Here is a 13,042-nt window from a genome sequence, read left to right on the forward strand (position 1 = left end):
AGGCTGAGCGCCGAAGAACTGATGCTTTCGAACTGTGGTGCTGGAGAAGACTCTTACGAGTCCCCTGGACTGCAAGGAGGTCAAATCAGTCCATCCTAAAGGAAATCAACCCTGACTGCTCATTGGAAGGACAGATATGAAGCTGAAGCTCAAATTTTTTTGCCACCTAATGCGAAGAGAAAAGTCACTGGAAAAGGCCCTGATGCTGGGAAGGATTGTAGGCAAAAGGAGAAGGGGACAGCAGAGGATGAGATGGCTAGATAGCATCACCGATGCAATGAATATGAACTTGAACACACTCCGGGAAACAGCGGAGGACAGGAAGGCCTGGCGTGCTATGGTCCATGGGGTCACGAAGAGTCGGACACGAATGAACGACTGAACAACAACTAGTAGTCACTGATAGCCTTATCTGCCATGAAGCTGTCTAATCCCCTTTTAAAGCCGTCAAAGCTTGTGTCAGTCTCTGGGAAACCCCATGTCCTAGGGAACTCTGGAGGGCCAGATTGGGATTTCAGGTGGGGCAGATTTGGCCCATGGGCCTAAAGTTCAACACCCCAGGGTTAGGTGGACAAATTTGCCCTCGTACAAGACACCTTCCTATATTCCCTGGGTCACCGTTTGAAAGCCAGAGGATCAGACTGCCGTTTTCCCTTTGTTAGCATTAGCCTGGAAACAGACAATGCTTTGAGGCTTCTCTACTGCCTTGCATCATGGAGACCACACAGTTTGTTAGCCAGGTTTCTGCCACTGAAACTCCTCCTAGGGCTTTCATGTCATAACCAAAATTCGACTTGAGCAACTCCCACAGGAAACAAGGATGAGAAAGAATTGCTCTCGGACTTGCATAATGATATCTTGACGTGGAATTTCCAAAGGTGAAAGGGCTTTCATGCTTCCTTCACTGCTTGACTCAACCATCTTCCTTCACCCACAAACCACGATTCACAAAAGAAAGAAAAAATCAAAGGGGCGGGTGGGGAAAAGCAACCAGTTCTTAAAAGCTACTGCTTTTATTATTAACCTTACTCAGAAAAATCCAGCAGCCCTTTAAATAAATTAAAATCCCATGCCGAAATGAACACATGACAATCCCATCGCACGCCGTGAGTCAGCCTGAGAAATTGTATAATGCGTTTGTTTTCCTGTAGTTAGTTACAGTCCTGTGCAAACAGCAGGCCTGGAGGGGAAACCCCTTTAGCAAGAGAGATCAAAGGGAGTCATTCTTCCCACACACATTTGGAACTTTCCTACCCAAGTGTCCAATAATTTACTCTGCAGCAATAATGGATTAGCGCTCCCTATTCTAGCCTGCAATGAGTTGTGGCTTAGGAGCATCCATGATCACGGAACTCATTCCAAGCTAAACAACTCACTTGTTCCAGTCTGCTTTTTTCTTTTTACAAGAAAAATTTGACTTGATTTATTAATTCAGTGCCATAAATGCAGAAGACACAACACAAAATCAAGAGGTACACTAGCTAGTATGTTCTTCTTCCGCAAAGAAGTCACATTAAATTACAGGGGAAGGAAGACGTCTCATTTTGTAGCAAGCATTAAGCAGAGTTGGGCACTGGGCAAGGTCAGTCAGGATCTGGAATTCCAATCCATATTTTACACTGCATCAACCAAGCCCTAATGAAGACTAGGAAAGGCTTCAGGTGAACCAGGTCTCAAAATCAGGGCTTCTACTATCCACTACTGGAGCCACCCAGAAGTGTTGGGAACCCTCTTCAGGACACAGGTGGTAGGGAAGGAGGCATACCAACCACTACAATAGGCAGTCAGTAAATTGCATCCTGGGGTAGGGATGTATGAGAATTTCATTTCAGTTCACAAATCGTGCAAACATGTCCCATTCACAACCTCAACTGCAAAGGCGAACTGGAGTGCATTTATCAGAAAATGGCTGAGTTCACACAACACGACAATGCATACTCAAGGCTGAGTGCAGGTTGAGTGTGGGTTGTCACTTAACCATGCATCATCGTTGAATCATGGCTTGTTGTATTGTGTGAACTCAGCCGCACTAACAAAACATGGCTTGTTAGCCACAAACAACTCACAGTTCACAACCCAACAACAAACCATTGGCTCTCTTCATGGGTTGTTTGTGGTTAACAAATCATGGCTTGTTAGCACAGCTGGGTCCATACAACACAACAACCCACTGTTGAACGACGACCCACACCCAACCCATACTCAACCTTGAGTATGGATTTTCGTGTTGTGTGAACCAAGCCAATGTTTGCAAAGTCTCAAACTTGTGCTTGAATGTTCGAAAAATGCATTATTTTGGAAAATGTGCACTTCAAAATGCACATTTTTAAGGAAAAAGATGTGTTGTCATACTTTAGTCAATGGCGGGAAAATGCCCATTCAAATGAGCTGAAATCGAAAAATGGGAGTAAGTTGAAATGAGTTTTGAAGTGAATTTTGGAGAATTTAGATGAGCTCAAAAAGGGCTGGTTCTTCCAATCCTACCCTGAGGTGCTTCCAGATGAGGCTTTTATTGTATAATCACTCTGCACTTTTACTGTGCAATTGCCCATGGAATTTTACAGGAGGTCCAGAAGACATAAGTCTTCCACTTGTAACCTTCCGGTCTTTTCCCACCACTTTTTCTATATACACATTTTTCTTACCACAAAAAATCCATTAAGGAGAGAAAGACAGACTAGCTGCCCAGTGTCTTTTGATTGGTAGTGCTAGGAGCCCTCCATCTGGAAGCACCCCTGTTTGGCCAGCCATAAGATAATGCCAGTGTCTATGCAGTTGGGTTGTGCCTCACACTTGGGACAACAGAGCCACCAAGCAGTCTGCTACTCCTCGTGTTCTTGGCCTAATCTTCCTGCCTGAACCATTAGCTGGCACTGTACTAGAGGTGTGAAGGCCTGGGGAGAAAACCCAGAAAATATGGGAGGGGGACCAGAAAAATTAGGAAAGAAACAGGCCAAATTTTTTTTCCAATTTCGCCCAGGGATTTTGGGAAAATTTCAGATGGCGCATTCTTCCTCCCGCCCTCGCCTATTTCTGTTTTATTTTTTTCTAATTTTTCCTAAGCCTTCACATCTCTACACTGTATTAATGAAACCAATTGTATTAGCTCTCCAAAGGCCTACATGTTGATCCTTGATTCTTAGATCAAGGGAGAATTCACCCTGTGCATAGTTATCACTGGACAACTGCGACACTAAAGGTGGAATCCTATGCAGGTTTAGCCCAAAAAATTGCCATGCTGGGAGTTCTAGAACTTTTTCCTGTCTAAACATGTGCAGGATTGTACCCTAAGGGATCATTTGCACCTGAGACCTAGCCTCTGCAGACCAAGCACCACAGACAGACTTTTTCTATCACTTCACATCATGTCAAACACACCAAGTTTCAAAAGAATCAGTTTGCACATGTGTATAAGTGAGGAGATGCTAAACACTGAATGTGCATGTGTGAATATGCCTAAAACAATTAGTGCAGTCCCTCATAAATTTAATTTGACCTTATTGGCTCTTGCTTTTTTTTTAATCACCAGCTCTGACTGGGGTCTTCCATCAGCCACTCACCTTACTGGGTGTTCTTGGAGGACCTGGTAGACTCTGATCTGGAACGTTTCATTTTGAACACGTTCTCTGATATAGTCCTTGTAAATCCGAAACTCTGCAGCAGTCACCGCTTCACCCTCAGGGATTCTGGAGAGGTCAAACCGGAACTCGCGATGACGGCTGCGCTGGTGAAAGAACTCCCTGTCGTGCTCCACTGCAAAAGAAAAAGGAACATATTGGCAATTGTGCTTTTTGGTCGACCCATACACCATCCGATGGTGGAATGATCTTCCTTTATTAGCAGAATGATATGTCTGTGTGCAGACACAGACCATGGGGGAGAAGGGAGGATATAATACGGTAGAGGGAGGATTGTACCAATAGTAGAGACCCACCACAGTTGCAGGAAAGTATTGAAGATAGAGGGTGTTTGGTGGCCTTGGAAGTGAGACAAACATGCTAGGTGGATGGGAAGCGACCATGCACTCTAGCCCCCTAGCATGATTGGGTGAGAACCAGTTAAGAATATTGTCTGCTTTGGGCCAGTCTTGTAAAGCAGGGGGTGGGCAACCTGGTGCCCTCCAGATGTTTTGACTACAACTCCCATCATTGTCAGGGCAAATCTTTAAGCACCAGTGAGTACAGGAGATTCTAGTTAACAACCTGGCTGCCAGGCTGCCCTATGTACGTAAAGCATATCGAAGCAATCCAGCTTGGACCATACCAAGGCACGGACAACTGCGACAAGATCATCTTTTCCCAGAAGGAGACAGAGCTGGCACACCAACCAAAGGGGATGAAAAGCACTGCTGACCACAGATGCTACTTGGCGTGTACGGCTGCATCTAACAACACTCCCAGGCTGTGAAACCAATACGCAAGGGGGAGTGGAGCCCTGCCAAGAGCATAGAATCATAGAATCATAAAATAGTAGGGTTGGAAGGGGCCTACAAGGCCATCAAGTCCAACCCCCTGCTCAATGCAGGAATCCAAGTCAGAGCATTCCTGACAGATGGCTGTCCAGCCTCGTCTTGAACGCCTCCAGTATGGGAGAGCCCACCACCTCCCTAGGGAATTGGTTCCATTGTTGTAGGGCTCTAACAGTCAGGAAGTTTTTCCTGATGTTCAGCTGGAATCTGGCTTCCTGTCACTTGAGCCCATTCTTCCGTGTCCTGCACTCTGGGATGATCAAGAAGAGATCCTGGCCTTCTTCTCTGTGACAACCTTTCAAGTACTTGAAGAGCGCTATCCTATCTCCCCTCAGTCTTCTCTTCTCAAGGCTAAACATGCCCTGTTCTTTCAGTCTCTCCTCATAGGGCTTTGTTTCCAGTCCCCTGATCATCTTTGTTGCCCTCCTCTGAACCCTCTCCAGTTTGTCTGTATCCTTCTTAAAGTGAAGTGCCCAGAACTGGACATAGTACTCCAGATGAGGCCAAAACAAAAGCAGACCAAACACTCCTCCCCAAGGTCATGAAGTGCCACCTATCATCAGCACTTTCATCTACTATGAACTGAGTTTCAGTTTGTTAGCCTCATTCACTCCATAATGACTCCAGGTACCTGTGAGTAAGAATTACTTACTAACTCAGACACTCCCATGCTGTCGAGATCCATGGGGTTTTTTGGTTTCTTTTCTTTTTTTTTTACAAAAAGCACTGATGAGGCACTAGTAAGGCACCCATGTGTGGTAGTCTAGACAGTGGATTGATGTAAGGAAACAAGTAGTAAGTACAAAACCAAAAACATGTAAAACGCTACTTTCTTTTAGCAAAGATCCTACAGCTGGCTGCATGACCTCTGTGACTCATGTACCACTGTCCGCTACTAGCAACGGACCGATAGTCCTTGAGTCATGAAGGAGTTGTGGTAAACTTGAATGGCACATTGTGGATCTTAGTAATAACTTTGATTCATCTGAAGTTGGCTGTCTACTTCCCTTCCTCTGCAAAGGATACTTACACAGAAAAATGTTTGTTATGTACCTTGGACTCTCCAGTCAAGAGCTAGATGAATTCATTGATTCAGAGCTAAGTATTCCATAGGATTGTTGTTGTTGTTCAGTCGTTAAGTCATGTCCAACTCTTCATGACCCCATGGACCATAGCACGCCAGACCTTCCTGTCCTCTGCTCTCTCCTGGAGTGTGCTCACGTTCATATTCATTGCATCGGTGATGCTATCTAGCCATCTCATCCTCTGCCGCCCCCTTCTCCTTTTGCCTTCAATCTTTCCCAGCATCAGGGTCTTTTCCAGGGAGTTTTCTCTTCGCATTAGGTGGCGAAGTATACAATGAATACTTCAAATATTCAATGAATATTTGAACTTCAGCTTCAGTATCTGTCCTTCCAATGAGCAGTCAGGGTTGATTTACTTTAGGATGGACTGATTTGACCTCCTTGCAGTCCAGGGGACTCGTAAGAGTCTTCTCCAGCAACACAGTTTGAAAGCATCAATTCTTCGGTGCTCAGCCTTCCTTACAGTCCAGCTCTCACAGCCATATGTTACTACTGGGAAAACCATAGCTTTGATTATACGAACCTTTGTCGGCAAGGTGATGTCTCTGCTTCTTACTATGCTGTCTAGGTTTGCCATAGCTTTCCTCCCAAGGAGCAAGCGTCTTTTAATTTCATGGCTATAGTCACCGTCTGCGGTGATCTTGGAGCCCAAGAAAATAAAATCTGTCACTGCTTACATTTCTTCCCCTTCTATATGCCAGGAAGTGATGGGGCCACATGCCATGATCTTCATTTTTTAATGTTGAGTTTCAAACCAGCTTTTGCATTCTCCACTTTCACTCTCAACAAGAGGCTGTTTAGATCCTCTTCGCTTTCTGCCATTAGGGTGGTATCGTCTGCGTATCTGAGGTTGTTGATAATTCTCCCGGCAATCTTAATTCTGACCTGTGATTCATCCAACCCGGCGTTTCTCATGATGTACTCTGCATATAAATTAAATAAGCAGGGCGACAATATACAGCCTTGTCGTACTCCTTTCCCAATTTTGAACCAATTGGTTGTTCCATGTCCGCTTCTTACTGTTGCTTCTTGACCCCCATACAGGTTTCTCAGGAGACAGGTAAGGTGGTCTGGTACTTCCATCTCTTTAAGAATTTGCCACAGTTTGTTGTGATCCACACAATCAAAGGCTTTAGCATGGTCAATGAAGCAGAAATAGATGTTTTTCTGGAATTCTCTTGCTTTCTCCATGATCCAGTGAACGCTGGCAATTTGACCTCTAGTTCCTCTGCCTCTTCGGAACCCAGCTTGTACTTCCGGTAGTTCTCAGTTCACATAACCTTGCTGACATGTGAAATGAGCGCAATTGTATGAACATTCTTTGAACATTCTTTGGCATTGCCCTTCCATGGAATTGGAATGTAAACTGACCTTTTCCAGTCTTGTGGCCACTGTTGAGTGTTCCAAATTTGTCGGCATATTGAGTGCAGCACTTTAACAGCATCATCTTTCAGGATTTTAAATAGCTCAGCTGGAATACTGTCACCTCCCGTAGTTTTGTTGTTAGCAATGCTTCCTAAGGCCCACTTGACTTCAATCTCTAGGATGTCCGGCTCAAGTTCAGTGACCGCACTATCATGGCTATCAGGGACATTCAGATCTTTCCTGTATAGTTCTTCTGTGTATTCTTTCCACCTCTTCTTAATCTCACCTGCTTCTGTTAGGTCCCTGCCTTCTTTGTCCTTTATCATGCCCGTCTTTGCACAAAATGTCCCCTTAATATCTCCGATTTTCTTGAAAAGATCTCTAGTCTTTCCCATTCTGTTGTTTTCCTCGATTTCTTTGCATTGTTCATTTAAGAAGGCTTTCTTGTCTCTCCTTACCATTCTCTGGAACTCTGCATTCAGTCGGATATATCTTCCCCCTTCTCCTTTGCTTTTCGCTTCCCTTCTTTCCCCAGCTACTTGTAAAGCCTCATCAGACAGCCACTTGGCTTTCTTGCATTTCTTTTTCTTTGGGATGGATTGAGTTGCTGCCTCCTGAACAATGTTACGGACCTCCGTCCATAGTTCTTCAGGCACTCTGTCTATCAGGTCTAATCCCTAAATCTATTCCTCACCTCCACTGTATATTCATAAGGGATATGATTTAGGTCATACCTGAATGGTTTAGTGGTTTTCCCGACGTTCTTCAATTTAAGCTGAAATTTTGCAAGAAGCAGCTCATGATCTGAGCCACAGTCAGCTCCAGGTCTTGTTTTTACTGACTGTATAGAGCTTCTCCATCTTTGGCTGCAAAGTACATAATCAATCTGATTTCGATATTGACCATCTGGTGATGTCCATGTGTAGTCTGTAGTCACAGACTCTCAGCCCAACCTACTTCACAGGGTTGTTGTTGTGAGGATAAAATGGAGAGGAGGAGGATTATGTACGCTGCCTTGAGTTCCTTGCAAGAGGAAAAAAGGCGGGATAGAAATGCAATAAATAAATAAAAATAAATAGAGTCGCCTCTTGTGCTGTTGGAAAAGAGTGTTTTCTATGATCAGTGTGTTCTCTTGGCAAAACTCTATTAGCCTTTGTCCTGCTTCATTTTGTACACCAAGGCCATGCTTGCTTGTTATCCTGGTTATTTCTTGATTTCCTACTTTAGCATTCCAATCCGCTATGATGAAAAGGACATCTTTTTTTCATGTTAGTTCTAGAAGGTGTTGTAGGTGTTCATAGAACCGATCAACCTCAGCTTCTTCGGCCTCAGTGGTTGGGGCATAGACTTGAATTACTGTGATGTTGAATGGTTTGCCTTGGATTCGTACTGAGATCATTCTATCGTTTTTGAGATTGTACCCCAGTACTGCTTTTCCCACCCTTTTAGGTGTGGGCAACATGTGACCCCCCAGATGTTTTGGCCTGAAACTGCCAACATCCCTCAGCATTGGGTAGGGCTGAGGGGAGCTGTAGGCCAAAACATATGGAGGGCCACAAATTGCCATAAGATGACTTGTGTGGTGGATAACTTCCTCTTACAGAAAGTAGAGGAAGGAACTAGATGATTGGCTATCCTTGACTTGATCCTAACCAACAGAGATGACTTAGTGGGTAAAGTAGCAGTTACAGGAACTCTGGGGGAAAGCGACCATGTTATACTTGAGTTCATGGTACTAAAGGAAGCAAAAGCCGAGTGTAGCCAAACCCGTACCCTGGATTTTAGGAAAGCCTTCTCTTCAATGCAGCACTTAGATTCCTGCATTGAGCAGGGGGCTGGACTCTATGGTCTTGTAGGCCCCTTCTGACCCTACTATTCTATGATTCTATGTCACAGTTGCAATCCTTAAGGTTCTTTCCTTATTTTATTGTTTCCTTGATTACTCTATGAAACCTGCTCTCAAAGGCCTCTGTGTACTATCCTTGAGTACAGTAAGTATGAGAACGTAACAGGAGCAATGCTGAATCACACCAAAGGCCTATCTAGTCCTGCATTCTGGACTAGAGATGCTGCAGCTCAGTGGTAGAGCAAATGCTTTGCTTGCAAAAGGTCCCAGGTTCAGTTCCCGGCATCTCCAGGTAGGGCAGGAAAAAACCCTGCCTGAAACCCTGGAGAGCCATAGCTGCCCATCAGTGTTGACAATACTGGGCTATATGGTCCAAGGGTCTCGCTCAGTATAAGGCAGCTTCCTATGTTCCTATTCTGTTCGCACAGTAGCCAACCAAATAATAGAATCATAGAATAGTATGGTTGGAAGGGGCCTATAAGACTGTCGAGTCCAACCCTCTCCTCAATGCAGGATCTAAGTCAAAGCATCCCTGACAGATGGCTGTCCAGCTTCATCTTGAATGCCTCCAGTGTGGGAGAGCCCACTACCTCCCTAAGTAATTGGTTCCATTGTCGTATCACTCCAACAGTCAGGAAGTTGTTCCTGATGTTCAGCCGGAATCTGGCTTCCTGTCACTTGAGCCCATTCTTCCGTGTCCTGCACTCTGGGATGATGGAGAAGAGATCCTGGCCTTCCTCTCTGTGACAACCTTTCAAGTACTTGAAGGGCGCTATCCTATCTCCCCTTAGTCTTCTCTTCTCAAGGCTAAACATGTCCAGTTCTTTCAGTCTCTCTTCATAGGGCTTTGTTTCCAGTCCCCTGATCATCTTTGTTGCCCTCCTCTGAACCTCTCCAGCTTGTCTGCATCCTTCTTAAAGTGCAGTGCCCAGAACTGGACACAGTACTCCAGATGAGGCCTAACCAGTGCTGAGTAGAGGGGAACTAGTACTTCCCAGGATTTGGAAGCTATGCTTCTATGAATGCAGCCCAAAAGAGCATTTGCCTTTTTTGCAGCCACATCACATTGTTGGCTCATATTCAGCTTGTGATCAACAACGTTGAATTTTGTTTCTGTCTTCCAAGGGCTATTCCGCCCAAGTTTGTGTCATCTGCAAATTTGATCAGCATTCCCTGTACCTCCTCCTCCAAGTCATTAATAAACATGTTGAAGAGCACTGGGCCCAGGACTGAGCCCTGTGGTACTCCACTCGTTACCTCTCCCCAGTTTGAGAAGGTCCCATTGATAAGCACTCTTTGAGTCCGATCCTGTAGCCAACTGTGGATCCACCTGATCATTGTTCCATCTAGCCCACTTTGAGCTAGTTCGCTCATCAGGATATCATGGGGCACTTTGTCAAAACCTTTGCTGAAGTCGAGGTATATTATGTCCACAGCATCCCCACAGTCCACAAGGGAGGTTACTTGATCAAAAAATGAGATCAGATTAGTCTGGCAAGATTTGTTCTTGACAAATCCATGTTGGCTTCGAGTAATCATTGCATTGTTTTCAAGGTGCTTACAGATGGATTGCTTTATCACTGCTCCAGAATTTTCCCAGGGATTGATGTCAGACTGACTGGTCTGTAGTTCCCAGGTTCCTCCTTTTTGCTCTTTTTGAAGATAGGGACAACATTAGCCCTCCTCCAGTCATCTTGCACGTCACCCGTCCTCCATGATTTCTCAAAGATAACAGACAGTGGTTCTGAGAGTTCTTCTGCCAGTTCCTTTATTCCTCTAGGATGCAGTTCATCTGGCCCTGGAAATTTGAACTCATTCAAAGTAATTAGGTGTTCCTTGACCATATGCCTATCGATCTCAAGCTGCAATCCTGACCCTTCAGCCTGTACTTCACCGTTGCCAGGGGGGTCATAGACCCTCTTTTGGGAGAAGACTGAGCCAAAGTAGGAATTGAGCATTTGTGCCTTTTCTTTGTCATCTGTTATCATTTTGCCATCCTTATTTAATAGCTGAACCACCATTTCTTTCCTCTGTCTTTTAGTATGCATGTATCTGAGGAAAGCCTTTTTGTTGCTTTTAGCATCCCTCGCTAACTTCAGCTCATTCTCAGCTTTAGCCTTCCTGACGCCATCCCTGCAATTCTGGGCTACCTGCCTGTAATCTTCCTTTGTAGCTTGGCCTTCCTTCCACTTCCTGTATGTGTCCTTTTTTGTTTTCAGGTCATCTCTAAGCTTTTTGTGAACCACACTGGCTTCTTCTGTTGTCTTCCACCTTTGCTTCTTGTTGGAATGGTTTGTAATTGTGCCTTGAGAATTTCCTTTTTTAAAAACTCCCACCCATCTTGGACTCTTTTTCTCCTTAAGAGTCACTTGCCATGGGAACTTACTGATCATTGTTCTGAGTTTATTAAAATCGGCTTTCCTAAAATTGAGGGTACGCATTTGGCTACCCTCGGCTTTTGCTTCCTTTAGAACCAAGAACTCTAGTATAACATGGTCACTTTCCCCCAGACTGTAACTGCTACTTTATCCACTAAGTCATCTCTGTTGGTTAGGATTAAGTCAAGGATAGCCGATCCTCTAGTTCCTTCCTCTACTTTCTGTAGGAGGAAATTATCAGCAACACAAGTCAGGAATCTCTTGGAGGGGTCATGTTTTGCAGAATTTGTCACCCAACAAATATCACGGAAATTGAATTCCCCCATTACTACTACATCATGCTTCCCTGAAACCTTGGCAATTTGCTTTTCAAAAGTTTCATCCTCGTCTTCTCCTTGATTGGGTGGCCAGTAATACACTCCGACCACCATGTTCCTTTTATTCTTTGCTCCATTTATTTTAACCCAGATGCTCTCGATGGGGCTACCAAGCTCATCCTCTTGTATTTCTGTGTGGGGATATGTATTTTTAACATATAGTGCAACTCCACCTCCCTTTCTGTCCATGGAAGCCCACAAGCATAACATGAGTGCAACAACAGCCTCTTGCTTATGTTTCCAGTAACTGGCATACTGCCCCTGATACTGGAGGTAAAATATAGTCAGCATGACTAGTAGTCATTGATGGCCTTATTCATTAATATCTTCTCCCTCTTGTAATAACTGGGTTTTTTCCAGAAGTGGGGATTGACTTAGGGCTCCCGACACCACACCACCACTTGATTGTTCCAGATTTTCAGCCAACTAACCATTTTATCTTATTTTATTTTATTTTATTTATTAAAATATTTCTATCCTATTTCTATTTCTATTTCTAATAGGCTTTCCACTGCAAAAAAGAGACTTCCTCCCCCTCAAGGCAACTAATAATTAAATCATAAAATGTAACAAAATATAATGTCACTAAAAGCCAATTTTTTTTTTTTAAAAAAAGTAGTACATACAAAACAGCAAGGAGGGGGAAACAACTTTCAGACTTTCTGTTCCTATGCACGTCTAAAGCACAGCAAAACAAGAAGCTTGCTAGCATGTGAGCTCCCTTTACACATGGACGTATAAAAATCAGATTTGAAAAGGAAAAGTTTAGAGAGGTCTATGGTAGTGTTTTTCCAGACAATCCTTTCTTTTTAAAGGAGTGTAGTTGTTGCTTATTTGTTGTAGGGGATCGAAGTGTTCTTCCTCAGAGTTGTGCTTGATCACATTTTTCACACTCTAACCACAATGGCTTGTCCCTGTGCTAATGCAGCCCCCTTCCTGTCACACCCTCCTCGGACACAACCAAGACTGCAACTCGGAGTGCCATGTGCAACGTAGCTGTGTGTCGCTGGCAACAACTGGATAGTGCCTGTGCATCACTGGAGTCCCCTCATTCCTGTGCCATTTCCTAAGTGTGTTAAAATCTAATTGCATTGTTCTAAGTGCATCAAGAGTGTTGCACTCAAACCAGAATGAAGCATAAATGACCCAGGGTCAGAGTAGACGTGACCATAGCAGATCTGCGTGTTTAAAATCAGATCTCACCCAGTCACAAAGGAAGGTGGTGTTGGGAGAGGGATACTAAAAGCAAAAAGGACATGCAAGTGAGGAATTCACTTCTCTCATGCAGCTTACTTCCACATAATCCAACACCCCAGACGTATTTTTTTTCTGGAGAGCCCAGTATATTGCCAGTACTGGAACCCAGCTAACAGAAAAGTGATGTTGGAGGAGAGGTTGGGGAGAAGTTAGCCATGGGGGGGGGGGAGTGTTTAGCACCCCACCACCAATGCCTTTTGCTCTTAAAATCAGAAACCCAGAGACGCTTTCCGCTTCCTACATGATTCAGGCAGTTCTGAGTGTAA

The 13,042-nt window shown here is 44.3% G+C and overlaps 1 protein-coding gene across 2 annotated transcripts in view; it reads right to left on the reverse strand.

Annotated features, from left to right (window-relative positions):
- Positions 1 to 13,042, reverse strand: part of BMP7 (bone morphogenetic protein 7) — a 132,061-nt gene that overhangs the window by 36,129 nt on the left and 82,890 nt on the right. For both annotated transcript variants that reach the window (XM_084854219.1, XM_084854218.1), the window contains exon 2: positions 3,561 to 3,753. In XM_084854219.1, coding sequence (XP_084710345.1) covers positions 3,561 to 3,753 — 193 coding nt within the window. The remainder of the gene's footprint in view (positions 1 to 3,560; positions 3,754 to 13,042) is intronic.

This window comes from Heloderma suspectum, chromosome 4 (genome assembly GCF_057233095.1).
Source record: "Heloderma suspectum isolate Gila_16-S chromosome 4, 16-S_ref, whole genome shotgun sequence".
NCBI lineage: Eukaryota > Metazoa > Chordata > Lepidosauria > Squamata > Helodermatidae > Heloderma > Heloderma suspectum.